Genomic DNA, 19,882 nt, shown 5'->3' with positions numbered 1-19,882 from the left:
GGCTGAGCATCGCAAGGCGATGATATACCAACTGATGTTCCTGTCACAAAGGCAGCCTCCTCCCTTGAGACAATCCTCCTTCCGGTGACCACTAGGGAGCAGCTAGGATCTTCCCAGGCTGACCCTCCACCCACCTTTCTACCAGGCTCTACCCTATCCCCTCCCACAGCCCAGCCCCCTCTTCCTGTTTGACAACAGCCACTTCCCGCTTTGCACAGGGCCACTTCCTGCCTGCCTGTATGCTACTGCCATGGAGACCCACCCCTGCCGGCCTTCAGCACAGCTCCAACCACAGCCCTCTGCAAGGTTCCCCCTCAAAATCAGAGGTGGCAACAGGAGCAGAAAGCAGAAGCAGCTTATCAGGGACCCATTCTGTCCTCCAGGCCCTGCTTGATCCCTCCCCAATAGCCTACCCACAGCAGAGCCGAGCCCTGGAAAACCAGGATCCCTGGAAGCCCTGCCTCTCCCACCTTCTGCCCAAGTGCTTCACAACTTGGTCAAGGATGCTGTGATTTCATAGGAAGGACGATGAGGAGTGACCTGATGCACCAAGGGAGGCAGAGAAAAGGAAGCAGTTAGTGAGGTGACAGCATATAGCAAAGAGGCACACAGAGCCTTAAAACTGCCTTACCACTCCAGCACCAAGAAAGAAGCCTACTCCTAATGTGCTTCCTTTCCCCCCTCCCCAGGATGGGGGAAGGGAGGGCTGGCTACCAATTCTCCATGGCCCTGCCAGGGACCAGCCCACCTGATTCAGTGACATTTCCCTAAGAGCACAAATGCAAGTACTGGTTTCAAATAAGAATTCTGCTGCCACCTAAACACAACCCTCTGTAAGTGGGAAAGGACATATGGTCATACTCTGGCTACGAGGACTCTCCCTGAGTTCCAATCTCAAAAACACACTCCACTTTACAAAGGGTATTTCACAGATGTGTGCCTATGACTCCAACACAGATTATAAGAAACTTCCAGCAGCCCCATCAATTTCAGACACTGGATGGGGGGGCCAGGGGGCCTCATCTTGATGCCCTCCTGTGTGTCCCACTATCTCCTTGTCAGATAACAGAAGCCCCATCTGGCTGTGTTGGGCATCGCTTTGAGGAGCAGAAACAAGGGCAACATAGGGATTTGGTGTCATAATCCACCTTCCCCAGCTGCTTATAAACAGCTATGGGCCTTGGGCACTGACCAGTGAGAATCTCAAGCCACAGTCTCACTGACCTCCCCCTCACACTGCAACACCATATCCCTTCCTCTTTGATTCTGACTCAAAAGGTGCAAAGAGTCTTCAATTAAAAGCAAAACCCATCAATCACGTATGAGCGGGGACCATGGTTTCTAATTCCTTTACAAATATACACCAGGGACTAGACAAGTGCTATGAATCCAGGAGAGCCTGAAATGTGCCCATGTGAACCCCCAAGGCTCTGCACCTCCTGCTTTCAGCCCTGACTTCAGAGTTTCAACCAGGTGATACAAAGACCTGAGCCCCACCACGGCCTTTGGATCTCAAGACAAGGGAAGCTCTAAGAAGGGAAAAGCAAGAGGCGCCAAGATGTGCCCCACAGTTTAAGCGCCAAACTAGCTTTGACAGAGAAAATCCCCATGGGGTCACTAGCAAGCCCCAAGAAGGCAAGGCTCTGCCTGTGGACACTGGCCACTTTCAAGGGCCAGAACAGGGTCAGTGCTGAGTTCTGTTTTCCCCCCGGCATGGCTCCTGGTGCCTGCAGCCTTTGCCCACTGTTTTGGTGACATTTCCTTCATGGTAACCAGCCCCAAGTAAAACATCCCAGGAAGCAGCCCCTAAAAATAGCTCCTCCCAGGGCAGCAGCAAGCAGGGGGGAGGGGAAAGAGAGGGAGGAGAAAAGAGGGGAGCAGATGGAAAGCTGCTGCTGCTGCTGATGATAGGGCCCAGGAAGTAGAGATGGTGTTGGGGGGGAGTGGTTGGAAATGTCCCCACCACAGAGTCCAAAAACGTGGGTACAGATGAGAGCAGGGCCTCAGCCAGCAATAATGAGGGATTTGCTCCACTGGGCTTAGAGCTCTGGGTCTAGATAGAGAGGAATGGGATAACACCAGATTCATTACAGGAACAAAGTACCCAGAACCTGTATTTGAAAGGGAGCAACTCAGGCGGAAGTGAAGGCCATGCTGTTTGAGGTTGCTGGAATCTGAGCACCAGCAAAATCATGGGCATACCTACAACTCAAAAACAAAACCAAACATAAACCCCAAACAAATCTTTTATGCCTTGGTTTCCCCAACAGTCCCAGGACAGAACTGTCTGTCCATGAGTAGGTGACAAAGGGCCTCTGCAGAGAGGCACTCAAGAGGTGCGAAGTGTCCATCTCTTCCTGTCACCACCCTTTTGGCACCCATGGGATCAGGCCCTTGTCAGCCTGCCAAGTTGTTCAGAGAGCAGCAAGCATAGAGATGGTGGCAAGAGCTGGTCCCAACCCCCCTCTTCCCTGTCTCCAGCCTCAGCAGAGAATGGGGTCAGCCACTCACCTCTAGGGTTTCAGCATAGCTTCTGACGAGGGTATGATGACAAGGAACGAAAGCAAGCAGCAGGAAGAAAAGCAGGGCCCTTGCCTGTGGGACAGGGTCTGTTTTCCGACCTCCATCCCCACCCCTGATACAGCACCCCAAGTCCCTCTGAGGAGGTGGATAGGAGGGCAGGGTGACAGCCTGTGTGACTAAATTATGACTGTGCAATGAAACTGGCCCAGCAGAAGCCTCGGCACAGAGTGGGGACCTCTAGCTTGCACTCTCATCCATGGCAGGTAGAAGTCAGAGGAGTTCACTTATATGAAGGGTGCCATTTCTCTGTTAACAGAAACAGCCTATTTTATCCTCAAGAAGAAAACATGGTTTTGCACATAACTTCTCAATGCTTCCTCGAGTCCCAGAATTCCAGTACAGCACAAGCTTCCTCCTTCCTCTTCCCCTCTTTCCATTGCCACATCACCCTCCCTCCTCTTCCCCTCATTTCATCCAGATCCTTAACAGGAAAGTATCACTTGGAGATACCACAGGGGACACAAATGTCATGGGGGCTACTCAGGCCAACACCAAAGGGTGGGGACTTCCAGCTGGCACTATCCAGGGGGATCCCATTTCAGTCCCCAGGGCCAGCTGGACCCAGAAAGGGACAGCCTTTACCCTTCCGGTGGCCAACATGCCACAACACCAGTCACTCAACCTGCTACAGCCTCAGATGCAGACACTGTCATCCCAATCTGGGGGCCCAGAATGAGGCCCCTAATCACAGATCAGCCAATGTGCATGCACATTTGGCCTCATACTGGCAGACACCACTGGGAGACCAAGGTGTGGCCAGTAAATCCTAGGAGTGTATCAAGAGCAACTGTCACTGCTGCTGCTGATTTTAGATGGCATTTCTTGAAGAGTGGCTTATGAACTATCTACATGAAATTTGCTGGAGCATTGTTAAAAATGCAGTTTCTGGGACCTCACCCCAGACCTCCTGAAGCAGTAGCTCTATGGACAGAACCTAGCAAGCAACATTTTAAATCAGTTCTCAAGGTGACTACTAGGCACACTAACATTGACAGTCAGTGCTTAGAGAAAGTTCCAATAATAGTCCTATAATACTATTACCAACAAGAAAAGAAGAACTGTAAGCTACACTACTTCCTACATCTCTCCTGTCCCAAGCACAGGTCTTTATCCTCATCTGTCCTCTCCTCCAGCAACAACCTGGTTCTCTGGATCAGAAAGGGGGAAACCAAGCCAGCACCAGGGAACAAGGGCTCCAGCAACTTGACTTTGAGTTTCCCAGGACTCAAAGCCAAAAGGTAACCATGACTGGTTAGTCTTCTTGATCCATTCATTTAATATGTATATGCTGGGTATGTATTAGTCATTTTGTTAGGGCCCATCCACACAAAAGTTAAGAAACAGATAAAGTCCCTTCCCTCACCTCCCAGGTCCTCACAAATAGGAGAACTTTTCTTACAATGTAGCTTCAATAGAAATTTCTTCACATGGGGTTTACAGATTAAATAAATAAATAAATATAGCAGGTGCGGTAACAGATTTCATAACACTGTTTCTGGTAGCATCTCTCGTTAAGGCCAAGGGCATTACTCCCAGTACCCATCTAGTGAAAGCAACTGGAATCCAGATAAATGGTCCAAATACAGAGGTTTTTTTTTTTTTATGATGCTAGTTGTTCCAAGGATAATTTCTAAGTCATGCAGAAGAAAAAAAGACCATTTGCCCTTAACTGTAGCAATATGGGGAAAATGCTTTGGATACAAGTGAAGAGAACAGGATATAAAATGTTATGCTCCACGAGGTGAAAATCTGTATGCATATGAATAAAGATAAGAAGGGAATATGAAGATTTAAAAATAAAAAAAGACATAAGGGCTCAGGCTCCTTGGTGGGGGGGGGGGGGTGCTCTTAAATCTTAAAATAACGACTTATCATTGCCATCACCTGGCCCACTAGCTCCTGCATCCAAGCCTATTTAAATGCCTCCTTCGTCCTAGCAGAGCTAAGCTAGGAATCATAGGCTCCTACAAGAGCCCAACTCCACACCTATTGCTGGTCTAAAGCAAATGGAATGATATTAAGTGACTTTCAGTGATTACGTAGAGAGGCCCACAGACAAAAAAGGTATTCAAAGCACATCCATGTGAACTCCTTACGTGGCAACCCAGCCACCAATGTTGGTGTTGGAGGCTACAATGACAAGAAATGACAACCCACAAGAAGGCTTCCCATCATATCTGACTCCCCAGAAGACTAAGTAATCTCTCCCCAGGTCTCCTGGGCCACCTCACTATGAATGCCAGGGAGAAGCAGCTTTATGCCCTCTTTCTCTCCTTTCAGTTTGCAGCACAGAAAATTACAAACAAGAAAGCAAGCCAAGCAGGGAGTCCCAGCAAACAGCAAGCCCCTTCAGACCTTCACAGACTACCCTGGTGGGCCCATGACATTCCCAGACACAGAAATCTAATACCTATGGAGCCCTAGACAGACAGACAACGATGAGTGAAACACAGCCCCAGCAGCTTTATAAAATATACAGCGTAAACTGAGAGGCTGAAGGAAAGCCACGGCCTTCACTCCCTAACCCATCAGCACTAGCCTAGTAAGGACCTTGGCCCAACCCTCTCCAGAGGTTCACATCCCCCACACCCAGCACATTATGCCCCTTGCTCCCTCCATATCCAAGATAACATCCTCCCATTCTCCCACCTCCAAACACTACTGGCACCTACACATACCTAACTCTTCTTGATGGCATCTGACTCTATCAGCCAGGACCAAACCTCTGTTCCAAAGTAAACCTGGTATACAAGCCACACAAGAAAGCCCCAGTCTTGGCATAACCATCTAAAGAGGGGGAGTTGCTGTCTGAAGCATATGATTTCACACAAGAATCCTCTTCTCAAGTTGAAAAAAAGAAATCAGAAATTAAACCTCATCTGGTTTGGGTAGGGAAAGAAAGATACCAGTTGGGAGGACTGAAAAAAGTGGAAAGGAAGTAAAGAAGGAAAGGGATGCTATCACACAGCGGGGTTCAGGTGGGTAGGGAAGGAGGAGAAGATGAAAGCTCAAGGTAGGTGGCTACACAAAGTCACCACAGTCACTATCTCATGTCCCAGATTTTCAGCTTCCAGCTGTCTCTCCCACCTCACCCGAGTGAGAGGATACCATTGAGATAAGGAAACCAAAGCACTGCATCCCTGACTGAAGACTCCAGACATTAGCCATTTCTGATACCTGGACTATGTGCGGGCACAGGGAGGTATCCGTCCTCAACCCAGAGTCCCTGTCTGCACCTTCCATTCTTAGCCAAAGGATATCTGCCAGAGAGCCCAGCTCCTCACTAGGCTGGTGCCTCCTACCCCAGGGGAGGAGGGCATCTGACCACCCACATATCTCTATAGCAACCACTGCCTTGGACTCAAAGTGCCCAGAGAGAAGGAAAATAAACAAGTCAACTTTACAGTCAATGCACTCATCAAGAGACAGAGGCAGGGAGGGAGACAGCAAAACAAGCCCTGCCAGTGGAGATGGGAGAGACTCTCCAGCCAGCGGGCAGAGTACTGCTAAACAGGTCCCAGAACAACTGCCAACATGACAGAAGCCCACTGTCATCTCTGTAGAATTTTATAGCTTCTCTGAGTGCTTGGGACATCTATTACATCTCTAGCCCCAGAGATGCCTGCATCATTATTGGCCAAAGCTCACATCTTCCCCAGGGCATCTGTAGTGGTTCCTAATATATTTTCAGTATCCTACTGCCCAGTCCTAATTCCTTTCTCTGAGTCTCATAACCTTTATCCCAGGGCTGCATCTTGCAGCCCTCAGGGACCTAACCTCTGTATTAACCAGACTTATTTGCAGAATGCTTCACACATTGCTGGGTCTACACATATCAGATGAGGTAAGTTTGGCAAACACCCAATAAGAGGTTCACAGAGTGTACATTCGAGGTGTTAAAGATGGGCCCTGACCCTTCTAGCCTCAGGTACTAGGGAGAATCTCACAAGTGAGGCTCCAAAGACTGGGTCCTCATGCTCCTCACATCCCAAGGCAAGGCAGCTACTGCCCAGACTGGGCCACTGGGATTTCCAGACCAGGAGGCATCATCACTCTCCACCCAGGACAGACTACATCTGCTGCTGCACCACCAACTTTGTAATTTGATCAAAAAAAGCAATCAAGTTCATCTGGCAGGATTTGTTCCCGAGAAGCCCTCGCCAGTAGCAGCCTCCCCTGATGTTTACAGATTTTCTTCCCTTGGGAGTCTGTTCTGCCGCCTGGTGGGTAAGGGAGGCTAGATTTGTCAGAGCTGCTCATTTACTGCATTTCCATCCAAAGTCACCATTGGGGCACAGGGATTAGGACAGGCCTGCAGTGGCCATCACTACCCTAAACAGAGAGTTCCAAGTGCTCCAATTTAAGAGCTCTCTGTTCCACGCCACCCACCACCCCCAGATCCTCCAACTCCCTAGGATCAAACTCCTTTAAGCCTTCGGGACCACTCCAGTTACCCACGTCTCTTACATCCTCATTCTTTTCTCCCTAAGCACTTTCAATACCTCACACAACTCCTTGTCTAGCTTCAATGTTGACCCACCCTGAAATTTCAACTCATTTTTAAGTGCTAAAATATTTACTCCCCAAATCCTAGGGCATCTGCAGAAGTCAAAGCTCCTAGAAGGATCCCTAGGGAGAAACCAAGATGGAGAACACTCACCTCGGGCAGACAACTTCTTGGTGTTGATGATTTTTGCTGCATACTCCTGTGTGGAGGTTTTCTTCACACACCTGCGGACCACAGAGAAAGCACCCCTGGAGGGAAAAGGGGGAAAGAACTGGGACATCGAGCAGGGCAGAGTGACACAGACACACTTTAAGTCTAAGGACAGTGATGCTCTCACCAGCAGTCAGTCAGTCACACATACATATGCATACACAAGCACACCAGTGCAGTGACCACCACCAGCCAACATGAGGCAGAAGGATGAAGCCACAGCATGACACTGAACAGATGTGGGTGGAGTACCACCTGGTTCCCACCCCCTCATCTAGTCCCTGGGCAAAGCAACAGCCCCAACCTCAGGCTGTACATCAGGAGCTGGTGGGCGATGCTTCAAACACACACCTGCTGCATCTCACTGATAGCCCTGCAGTCCTGGCCAAGAGAACCAGAAAAGAGAAAGAGAACCTGCCCTTCTCTCTGCAGTAATAGTTGAAGGTAGGGGAAGGAGAGGTTAAAAGGAAAGTATAATTCCGAGAGAAATCCCCCTTAACCAAGGGGGAAAGTGAAGCTCACCCTTCCCTCCCACAACCAGCATCATCCCACCGCATCCCGGCTCAACTGACAGCCTCTGGGAAAGAGGGCACAGTTCTGAGTCTGACATCAATAGCTCCCCTTCCCCACGATATTTTCCTCTACGCTCCCCGCCAAATGGAAGCTCGCATTCCGGGGCTCTGGAAACGTCTAGGGGGGCGAGCGAGGCGGGGGCTGCAGTGGCCCGGCTTCGCGTCGCGGGTGGGGGTTGGGGGTTAGAGATGCAGCAGCGGCCAGCTCAGGGCCGAGGGGAGGGGGATGCTGCGGCTGCGGCGCGCGGCTCCCGGGACCACTGCAGGGATGGGGGGAAGGGCTGGGGGTGCTGCAGCACTGCCCAGCTGCGGGGCTGGGATCCTGGAAGCGGCATTAACGGGGGGCGGGGCCGGGCACCAAACATCCCCCTACACCCGGGCACCGCAGCGGGGTTGGAGCTGCAGGGTTAAGGGAGGGTCCTGAGTGCCCGCGCGTGGGACCTAAGGATAGGGTTCGGAGTGAATCTCCGAGCAGGGTGGAGACGAGACTGTAAGCAGGCGGGGTCCTCAGGGGGGGCGCCTAAAGGGTGCAGAAGGGGCGGGGCTGGAGAGTGCCCAGGAGCAGTCCGGGGGCTGCAGTCCCAGCGGCAGCGAGGGTTGCAGCAGCCCTGGCAGCTGCTGCAGGGCGCGGAAGGGGCTGAGGGGCAAGGAGTCCAGGGTTGGGGGCTCTGGAGGCAGCACGCGGGAAAGACTGGGGGTGGGGAGGATCGAGGGGGCGCTGCAGCGACCGGTGCAGGGCCGGGGGGCGGGGCGAGGAGCCGCATAGCTCCGGGGCGACTGGGGTTGGGTGGGGGGCCAAGGCGGACGGCGGGCGGCAGGCGGGCCATACTTGCCAAGCTCCTCGAAGAGCTGGTAGTCGTCGGTGAAGCGGGTGCAGGTGGCGGTGGTGGCCATGCTGGCGGGCGGGCGGACGCGGCTGTGCAGCCCGCGCCGACGTCGGTGCACAGTCACCGCCGCCCGGCCGAGGGAGCAAGAGGAGGAGACGGGGCTGAGCCCGGCAGCACCGCGAGACTTTACCGGGGAGAGCGAGGGAGGGAGGGACACCCCCGCGCCCGCCCGCCCGCCCCGCCCCCAGCCCCGCCGGCCCCCCGCCCGGCCTCCGGACCGCCCCCGGGGAGGGGCCTCCCGTCACCGGCCCCGCCCGAACCGGGAGCGGCCAGGGCTGGGCCAGGAGCGTCAGAAAGCCGAGAAGGGGGGGGGGGGGGGGGGTCCCAGTTCCGGACCACCAGCGCTGGCATACAGAGCTGAAAGGTTGGCGTTCTGTGACTAGTCCCGGACGGACCTTGCAAGGGCTCTGAAACGTGCGTGCGAGAATGGGTTGGGAGTGGTGTGTGGGTCTGGACCACCGAGCTTTCTGGAGAGGCCCCACACGTGGGTCCCAAACCCTCAGCCCGGCTTTCACCAAGTGGAGAGACAACCAAGGTCAAGAAGGCTGTGTCAAACTGCACACTCTGGAGACATCCCCAGTCTGTACAGAATAAGCTGCCGGCAGCCTTCCCTCAGGGAGCTGACTGTCTAGCCTTGTACAAGTATCAATGCCATTATTAGGGGGGAAAAACCCTTCAGGTTTCATCAGGGAGACCAGGCCAGGGGCAAAGGACGCAGGTGGAACTTTCCCTCAGGCCAGTAATGAAAGGGAAGAAAGGGCAATGATTTGCAGAGGCTTTGTGCCTTTGGTGGATAAAAGATCAAGCAAATGGAAGGAGAAAACATCCTCATTTTCTTGTAAGGCATCCTGTACTTTTATTTTACACATTTTGTAATGATAACTTTTCTGGTATGAGAGCCAAAATATTAGAGTGAGCTCTGGCATCTGACTACCTACCTTAGATTTCTGGATAATTCACTGGGCCAGGTATATGACCTTGGGCAAGTCATTTAATCTTTCTGCACCTCAGTTACTTTGAGAACTGGTAATAATAATAGTATCTTCTTCACAGGGCTGTGAGCATTTAATGGGCTAAATCACATAAGGCCCTTATAATAGTACCTGGTATCTAATTAAAACTGCTGTTATTTTTCAATATTTGCCTTCCCACTAAATTGTAGGCTCCAGTAGGGCAGGGCCTCTGCCTTCTTTGTTCACCCTGTGTACTCAGTCCCAGACCCTCAGCAAATATTTGTGGAACGGCAAAGGAACTTACCACCCCTTCCTCAGTCCCCAACATCACAGGTTGGTGGTACAGAGGCACGTAACTGTCTCCATGGAGGAGAAGCAGGCTGGGCAGATTCCTGACCTGCTAAGGCAGCTGTACTCCAAGTCGGGGGCTAGCCCCAACTGGGCAGGATGGAGCTCAGCCAACTGCTGCAGCTCAGATTTGGTTAATAGCAGGACACCCACTGGAGAGTCCAGTCATTGTTGTCAGCAAACTCACTCTGCCTGGGGAGACAATTGAGAGGTGTCCCAGCCTCCCAAGCAGCCTCAGGGAGGGGTGGGTGGAGCAAAGCTCTCAGGGAGAGCTCCACTTCTCTCCTTACCCAACAGCCCAAGGAGTTGTTCTGAGAACAAGACCACCCAGTGGAGGTGAATAGGGAATAGAAGGGGACAAGAGTAAAATCATTAATTGGTTGCCTGGAAGAAGGGCAGAAAGGACCAAGGAAAGAGTAGAGGTGACAGAACACTATGCCCCACCCATCCCCAGGGCAACAGGAAGTAAGGGGGTAAGGCCACTTCCTACCTCAAAGCACCAGGGTAAGAGCCAGGTCCCAAGTTCCAGCGTAGGCAGGGCAATGAGACTGTGAACATGGAGATGCCAGTAAGTCTTGAGTTTCTGTCATCCACCCTCAAGGTAACTGCTAGCCTGTATTCCAGAAATGGAGTCTGCCTATCAGTTGATCATCAATGTGCCCTTCCCAGCCTCAAGGCTACTTGGTTCCGGTCTTCCAGACGCTGATACTTGAAACTTTATATTCATTCATGTAAGGGAGAGAGAGGTCAGAATGAGTCCAGACTAGGGCTGTCATGGAGTTCCCTAAGAGTATCCCAGGGGAAAATGTAAAAAAAGGACAATAACTGGCCAATCTCATGTGCCTGCCAGGAGAGATATATCATCTCCAATGAGGGTGAGGGCTGTACACTGGCTATTTTAGGGTAAACATAAAAAGCACTTTGCATCAAGTCCCGGGGTAAAAGAAAAAGTGATGAGAACAATATTGGGGTGAAAATGTGGGAATGACTCACATAACTGTGCAAATGTAACTAGCTGACTTTCAGCAAATAGTCATCAACTGTCTACCATGTCCTTGGTGCTGCCTATTTGGTAAACAACCAAATAAAGTGGAAATTTAGAATTTGCACAATTAGAAGGAAGTCAATCCATTCTCTTTTTCCTTTTATCTCTACCTTTCTTTCCTTTTCTTCTCTCACTACTTTCTCAACAGCACACACTGACGTGTCCATGTGGCAGTGTAGAGCCTATAGACTCTGTGTGTGCACACACATACACACACACACACTCCTTGATCCCTATTGCTGTAACACCCACAGAACTTCCAGCTACCCACAGCAATTAGAGGGAAGATACATACAAATAATAACAAGCTCACCAGATCCCTGCGCATCAGTATCTATGGCAACCTCGTGGGGTCCTCAGGCTCTGCTGTTCTGGTTGCAGCCAGTCCCCTGGGCAGCACCAGCAATCAGGTTGTGCCACACGCTTGGGGAACAGGGAATACCACAGAAAATTGATAACCTGAAAATCACCAGAGATACCCCACTGGGTGGGACCCTCCCTCACTCTGATCTTTCTCTTTGAAGCTCCCCAAAATTATTCCCTTGTTTTTTGAATGAGAGAGCCTTCCCTCTCTAAGTTTGGAATGCAATTTTAGAATATGAAGGTACTTATTCTTCAGACCTAATGAAAATGGAGCAGTTCAAAGTGAGGTATTTAAAGAAGGGGGATGATGCCATTAGAAAATAAAGACTAGTTACCTACTTGTTGGGAGATTTTGTAAAATTGGTTTGAAGGGAATTCAGTTTTGTGTCTGTGAGGGGTTTTAAATCCATATTACATAGAATCCTAGGGTTTATGTGGCTATGCTCCAGCTGCTGCCCAGCATATCTACTGGGGTTTCGCACAATATTTGGTTGAAGATGAGAGTCACTAGCTAAAAAGAAGTTTGAAACCCATTGGACTAGTGGTTTCTGAGAACCTCTCTAACTTTAAGATTCTGTGAACAGTCTTGGAGAATTAAAGGTAATGAAATCATAACCTCTCTCCATAGAACTCTGAATGATTAGCAATAAGGCATTTGAAACTAGAGAGATGTGGTAATGGAGATAGGAAAGAGTAAGAAAGACAAATGAAAACATTTTAAAAAGCAATTTCCAAACAGGGAGTGAGGGATGTCCCTCTCTTATCTGGAAGACACATTGAAAAAAGTCAGTGAACTTCTTCCAATCACAGTCATGCACAGAAAATTTGATAGCCTCCATCCCTAATCACAACTACTCCCAAACAAGTCACTGTCCATGGTAGGAGTATTTCCCCATCCTTTTCCTAAGAAGTGAAAAAGGACTAAGAACCACAAATTAAATCAATGACTGGCATTTCTTAAAGAAGGAGCTGAAGTATTTGAGGTGAGGAACGCAGCTCCTGAAGACGTGAGCAAAGGGGACTGGGATTTTGGAGTAAGAGGCTGAGGCTATCTGGGGTAAGAGCCACAGCATTGGGTGTAAAGTACCAGGGATGAAGAGCTGAGCTCAGAAATTCAGTTGAATTGTAAGAACATATAATGCAAGGAGCCAGGGTATTTGGGGTTGAAGGTATCTCAGTGGTAGAGTGCTTACCTATCATTCATGAGGTGAAACCCATTTTCAAGCCAAGAGAGCTGGTTCCAAAGGGCAATCTGGTTTGACATTCCCACCCTACAAGTTCAGGTCAGGGCTCCCTCTGCCTCTGCCTGGTCATTTCCCTATAGATTAGATGCTGTGAGGACAGGAGGTTTCTAATCCTACCCCCCCACCTCCTTTTTAGGTACTGGGAATTGAACCCAGGAACACTGTACCATTGAGCTAATCCTTTTTATCTTGAGACAGGATCTCACTTAGTTGCTGACGCTGGTCTTGAACTTGCAATCTTCTTGCCTCAGCCTACCTAGTCTCTTGGGATTACAGGCGTGTGTCACCTAATCTTTCCCCTTGTAATCTCAACACCTGCCGTAAAAACTGTCATAGAGTAGACACTCAATAAATATTTGTAGAATGAATGAAGTATTGGGAGCACTAGGATGAGATATTTGGAGTGAAGAGATGGAACACAGAGGAGAGGTGACAGAGCTGTCTTAGAGGCAAAAGGGAGGGGAGGAGTCCAGGGAACTGGCTGCCTGCACCAGTCAGGCAGGAAGAATGGCATGTGGGGCCCCCTGGTGGGCAGACTTGAGGTGCTCTGGGAACTTTAAGGGGAGGAACAGGAATGGGATCCAGTGTGAATGACAAAGGCAGGTGTGGTGAAGATGACAAAAACCACCAGGATAACTAACGCACAGGTAGAGCTTGCTACTTAGACTGTGCACTAAGCCCTCTACAACTATTCCTTTTAACCCTTACCACCATCCTGTGGGTAAAGAAGCTACCAGCCTCATTTTACAGAGGGGAAAACTGAAGTGTCATAAGAAAGGTGAAATAACTTAACTCAGCACAAATAGCTACTAGGAAGTGGGACTGGGATAATATTATTGGAAGGAAGTGAATAAAAAGAGATATTGGGGAAAATTCAGATGTGTCATGCCACCAATAGAATCCAGATTAGATTTTTTAAAATTTTTTTAATTTTTTTTTTTTTTTTTTTTTTTTTTTTTTTTTTTTTTTTTTTTTTGTACTGGGGATTGAACCCAGGGGCACTTAACCACTGAGCCAAATCCCCAACCCTTTTAAAAAATATTTTATTAGAGACAGGGTCTCCCTGACTCACCAAGTTGCTGAAACTGTCTTGAACTTCTGCCTCAGCCTCTGGAGCCTCTGGGATTACAGGCGTGGGCCAGTGTGACTGGCTCCATATTGGAATCTCAAATGCAATGTGGATTTGGTCCCAGTGAAGGTACTGTATGAAGTCACATACTTAGAGGGAGGCATTCATTCATCCATTCATCCATTTGCTTTATTGAATACTTCCTTTTTTCCAGTTGCTGGAAAACAGAAGAGAGCAATCTAGCAAATTTTCTGCCCTTATGAAGCTTATATTCTTGTAGGTAGGTAATGAACCTAGAAAAAGATTTTAAAAAAATCTTTTTGAGAGGGGATCTTATGTTGCTTGTTATGGTGAACTCCTGGGCTCAGGCAATTCTTCCACATCAGGGTCCCTAGTAGCTGGGCCTATAAGTGCATGCTACTACACTCTGTTAAAAAAGGTAATTTGTTTTCTTTCCTTCCTTCCTTCTTTTTCTTTCTTTTTCTTGTTCTTTTTATTTTTTTGGTACTGGAGATTGAACCCACTGGGTATATATAGCTTTACCACTGAGCTATATACCCAGCCCTTTTTATTTTGAGACAGGCTCTCACTAAGTTGCCCAGGTTGGTCTCAAACTTGCTATCCTTCTGTCTCAGCCTCCTGAGTTTCTTGGATTATAAGAGTGTGTCATTGTGCCTGACTTGAAAGAAGTAATTTTGTTTATTTTAAAATTTTGGTCTGGGAATTGATGCCATGGGTGCTTTACCCCTGAGCTACATTTCCCAGTCTTTTTTATTTTTGAGACAGGGTCTCTCTAAGTTGCTGAGGGTCTTGCTAAGTTCCTGAGGCTGGCCTTAAACTTGAGATCCTCCTGCTTTAGCCTTCTGAGTCATTGGAATTACAGGTGTATATCACTGTGCCTGGCTGAAAGAGGTAATTTTAGACTGGTGTAAGTTCTACTATAGAGAAAATAAAATCAAATAATAGTGATAAGAAGGTAGAGCATAGAAAACTGAGGTGCTCAGGAATGGCTCCCCTCAGAAGCTGACTTTTTTAGGGAGATGGACATAATGACATAGAGGTACTTTTGAAGAGCCAAACAAGAACATTCATGGTGGAAGGAGTAACATCAAAAGCCTGAGATAAAAAATGTTTGCAGTATATTTGAGGGACGAAAAGAAGGCTGGGATGGGAAGAGCAGAGTGGGCAAGGCAGGCAAGCAGTGGGAAAAGAGCCCTTACAGACCATAACAAATCCCACTGTTTGGTACAATCATTCTCATAATCCTTCTGTGGTTCCAAATTCTATAGCTCACAGGGAGACCCACAAGGACAGGACACCTCTGTGCTCATGAACACATGAGACCTGAAACCCTAGTGCAATTCGAGAAGATTCCTTCATCAAGGACAGACATAAATCTAGGCCAGGAGCCAGAATTGACACTGTTCCTTGGCTACCACAAAGGAGGGTGGTAGAGATGGGCACAGGACGACTTCTCAGAGCTCCAGGGGGTTTGAAGGTGGTATGCTGAGGGTTTCTGCAGAAAACAGCCAGTGTCCCCTCAGTCCATTTAGATAACTGTCTTTCTGCCCTGGCCAAGCTTTAGTCCTAACCTCTATAAAGGGTAGAAAGATGGACCAGAAATAGGCCCTGCTTTAAAGGAGCTTTCCTCACTGGGGGCCAGAAGACAAGCATGATAATAAATAATACAAAAGAAAAGATTAGACAACCTTTAAATCTTTGTATCTAGATACCTGAATTGTTCTTCATAATTCTTTGCCTATCTTCTAGTTCTCTATTCAAGTGTTGCTTTCTTCAAGTAGCTTTCCCTGACCCCTTAACCAGATCAAATTTCTGTAATGATAGCACATTCACTACTTCTTTAAAGCACATGTCCCATGTGTGACTTGTACATGTCTATAAGCCACACGGAATCAGGGTCTATGTCTCTTTACCTTTATTTTGGTATCCTTAGTGTCTAAAGTGATTGGAGTATAGTAGGTACTCAATAAAATGCCTGGAAGGTGACACTAGTGGAAAAGAAAGTATGAATCAAGCCCTGAGGGTTTGGCAGATATTTGGGAAACTGGTGGTCAGGTGGACTGAAGGGGAGTGGAGGCAGAGGGAAGAAATAGACCATAAATCTGGAGGTCAGCCAAGCCAATGGTGTCTGTCTGTGGATGGGCATATACGCCAGATAGAAAGGACCAGTGTCCAACTTTTTGGAGTCCAGGCCAGGTCCTGAGTCTCCTAAGTCCCAAACCTGGGCTACATATGTGGTTGCCTACCAGTCCTTTCTACTTAAATGTCCTGTGACCACCCAAATTCAACATGGTCCAAATCCAAATCAATCACATTGACAGGCAGTATAATACAGTAGTGAAGAACACTGAAGCCAAATCCTGGTTCTACCTCTGACTTACTGTGGGACTCTGCTAATTTTATGACTGCTCTGCACCTAATTCTCTCATCTGCAAAATATGGATAAAAATAGTACTTGTAGGTTTTTTTTAAAATCAATATCTTATTTATTTTCATTGACAAATAAAAATTATATATATTTGTTATATACAACATATTATTTTGAAATATGTCTAATTTTGGAATGGCTACCCTGAGCTAACATATGCATTACCTCATGCACTTCTTGTTGTTTTGGTGAGACAACACTTCTTGTTGTATTTGGTGAGAATACTTAAAATCCACCAATTTTCAAGAACACAATACATTGTTATTAACTGTAGTCTCTGCACATATGTGTCTGTGTGTGTGTGGTACTAGGGATTAAACCCAGGGGTATTCTACCACTGAGGTATATATATGTGTGTATGCATGTGTGTGTGTATATATATATATATATATATATATATGTATATATGTATATGTGTGTGTGTGTGTGTGTGTATCTCCAACCTTTTTTGTTTCTTTTTGTTTTACATTTTGAGACAGGGTCTTGCTAAGCTGCCACAGCTAGTTTCAAACTTGCAATCCTCCTCTCTCAACCTCCCAAGTTGCTGGGATTACAGGTGTGTGACAGCACACCTGGCAACTATAGTCTTCCTGTTGTACAATATATTTCTTTAACTTATTCCTCTCACCTAATCATAGGGTTTCTGAGCAGTGAATTATTAATACATATAAAGGGTAAAGCAGTGCCTTGAATAATAAAGGCTCAATAAATATTAACTGTCATAACTATTCCCCTTGCCACCCTTGACCAGTTTTCTTCTCCAGTTCCCTTGGCTCTGACAGTGACATGACTACTCTGTCAATGATCTAGGTTCAGAATCTTGGGATCAACTTTGACTCATCCCCTATCTCACTTAAGGGGAAGAGCTAGATTTGAATTCTGGCACTGAATTCAGTCATGTGACCTTGGCTAAGTTACTTAGGCTCCCTGAGCTTCATGTTCCTTATCAGTGACATAAAGAGGTTATAACTTTCATTATAATAATGTAATAACACTAATATTTGTAGGTTAATAATTCCTATCTCTGGTAGTGGCATTAGTATGCACTTTTGTCTTCATTAAATGTGCTAAATTATTTATGACGAACATAGATTACTTGAAGAACAACAATAATGCCATACATCTTCCTCATCATCTTAATTTAGTCTTCATAATGACTCTAAGATTTTTAATCCCATTTTACAGACAAGAAACCTGTGGCACAGATATTGCACTAATTATCTGAACTCAGCTCTTGAAATGATTGGTACCCAATTATGGGACCACTTAAATTGTTTTTTAAATTTTTTTTTTTTTTTTTTTTTTTTTTTTGTGGTGCTGGGGATTGAACCCAGAGCCTCGTGCTTGCAAGGCAAGCACTCTACCAACTGAGCTATCTCCCCAGCCCTGTTTTTTAAATTTTTAAATTTTTTTTCTTTTTATTGAGACTCTAGCTTCCTTTAGGAGAGAACACTTGTCTTATTCTCCTTATATCTCCCTCTCCCCTCTCCTGGCTTTCAGCAGAGCCTTATGTACTGTATGTCTATAATGTTTGAATGGATTGGTCTTTTGGATGACTTGCTTATTGTTTCTGACTTGATCCAGTAATCTTACTGGTAATGCCTTTGACCTGGGCCTAAGGATGGAGAACTAATATACTGGGGCCATAGAAATGAGGGAGCCAAGCCTCTACCCTAAAATGACAGTGATTCTACTTGTCCACTAGAGGCCGCGTTAGGCCTGGTTTTAGAGAGCCAGCAGGGCTGCCAGATAACTCTGCCGACCCCACCCCAGGAGTCATTCATTTTCAACACCAAGTCTGTCCTAGTACCCAAGGCCCCAGAGACAGTCTGTCAGTGCCTCCAGGGTCAGTTTCTTCCAGTAGAACATCGGATTCTCGGACCTAGAATGAACTCCAGAATAAAAGTTGCTGATGGCAGCTAAGATAGCAGGAGTGTAGTGGCAGGTTTCAATTGCCCCTCAGCCAAATCCACAAGTGCATATGAAGCATCTCATTGAGTGCCCTCTGTGTACCATGCAGCATGCAAGACTCTGGAACTAGCTTGTGAATAAGACAGACTTTGTTCCTGCCCTCCCAGTTCTTAGGATCAACTGAGGTATGCAGATAAAGCTGTAATTATTGCATTGTGTGATAAGCTGCTAACATGATTTCTGTTCCAGGGTTAGCTCTCCCTGGGTCTCATTTCACTGTGGATTGTCCCATGGGACATCAAACTGCTTTAGGGAAACAAAATAAAGGTCAGAGGCATTCTACATTAGAGAATCACTGCAGAGACCCCTCCTTTCTGGAGGTGAAAGGATTCCTAGTGACTCCTGGCAGGTCTAAGGCAACTGGGGTTATAGTGGGCATTTGGGATGAGGAAGTACCAGGCTACCTTGACACAGCTTTTCTGCTTTCTTCTCTCCTTTCCTCAAGTGACTTGGGAGCTTTTGATTGGGAAGGGAAACAGATTCTCCAGATTTTTGGAGTGTGACCCAGCCTGCTTGCTTCTCACTGATTTCTCTTTGCCTCTTTCTTTTCTTTGCTCCTTTTACTAATATTATCAGTCAATCTATTTATCAAATGAAAGTGATGTTCAGGGCACTCTCTTTCACCCAGAAACAAGAGATCAGGGAAGTTAGAACAGAGCTGGGGAGATAAGAGAGAGAGAGACTAGAGAGACAAACTGTCATGCAATGCAGCAATGTTCTAAGTGCAAGTAGGTTGCTACAGTCATTGCTGGGGTAGATCCCTGGGGCTGAGGGGTCTTAGAAGCCTCCCTTCCTTCCTTCCTTCCTTCCTTCCTTCCTTCCTTCCTTCCTTCCTTCCTTCCTTCCTTCCTTCCTTCCTTCCTTCCTTTCTTCCTCCCTTCCTTCCTTCCTGGAAGGAACTTCCAAGATGAGTCTTCAACCTGTCCAGTGCTATTTTCTCTACAAGGGGTGTTCTAAGAAGAGACAGAGATGGGTAAAAATCCTCCCCTGCCCAGCTTGTCATTCCATTGTGCCTGGACAAGGGGCTCTGAGACCCATGTGCTCAACATTCCTGAGAAGCAGCTTCTGAGTCAGAGCCCCAGAAACAGCTGAGACAGCTTCAGCCTGGAGTCTTGGCTCTCTTTTCCTCCTTTCTTTCCAAAAGCAACTCCCTCCCTAGCTATTTGGATGTGACCAGAAACCTAAGCAGAGCCCTGGGGTAGGAGTGTGGCTCAGCCAAAGTCTATAAAATGGATTTGATTCCTGCATCCCCTCTCAGACTGCAGTCATCAGGTAAAGGCATGTGTGTACCCAGTGGCATCTGTACCAGGAAGTCCAAGGGGCAGGAGAGATTCACCCTGTGCCTACAAGTTACAGCCTCCAATGCTGCCATTGTTGGGCTACCTCTGGGAAGGGGGTCGTAATTAGGACTTGGCCTGAGTTAAGACAGTAGCATTCCCCAGGCAATCTGCCAGCACCTCCTCACTGCCTGGGCGTGGGGCCCAGGACATGCCAGGGCAATGCCAGAGAGCTGACTCAGGGGGCGGCATGAAGGGAACAGAAAAACCCTTCCTACCCGCCAGCCAAGAGGGAAGAGAAAGCTTTCCAGAGACCCACTGTGATTGTTCTGTTGTGCCAGACCACCAACAGGTTGTGTGTGTGGCTCCTTCTTCAGACCATGTACTCATGAAGCCACATATTT

General features: G+C 47.7%; 1 protein-coding gene across 17 annotated transcripts in view; it reads right to left on the bottom strand.

Annotated features, from left to right (window-relative positions):
* Window positions 1-8,895, bottom strand: part of CAMK2G (calcium/calmodulin dependent protein kinase II gamma) — a 58,329-nt gene extending 49,434 nt beyond the window's left edge. For 4 of the 17 annotated variants that reach the window (XM_079135931.1, XM_079135933.1, XM_079135923.1 and 1 more), the window contains exons 1-2: window positions 8,702-8,892; window positions 7,244-7,338 (exon numbers count right to left, since the gene is read on the bottom strand). In XM_079135931.1, coding sequence (XP_078992057.1) covers window positions 7,244-7,338; window positions 8,702-8,766 — 160 coding nt within the window. In that variant the 5' untranslated portion in view covers window positions 8,767-8,892. Of the gene's footprint in view, window positions 1-7,243; window positions 7,339-7,604; window positions 7,682-8,701 lie in introns of all 17 variants that reach the window. The other 13 variants (XM_079135938.1, XM_079135926.1, XM_079135935.1 and 10 more) reach the window with 8 other exon arrangements.
* Window positions 8,896-19,882: the final 10,987 nt, after the last annotated feature.

The sequence above is a fragment of the Sciurus vulgaris genome (genome assembly GCF_902686455.1).
Source record: "Sciurus vulgaris genome assembly, chromosome: 4".
NCBI classification, from domain to species: domain Eukaryota; kingdom Metazoa; phylum Chordata; class Mammalia; order Rodentia; family Sciuridae; genus Sciurus; species Sciurus vulgaris.
The sequence above is the reverse complement of the archived record's forward strand: the minus strand, read 5'-3'. Positions and strand labels throughout refer to the sequence as shown.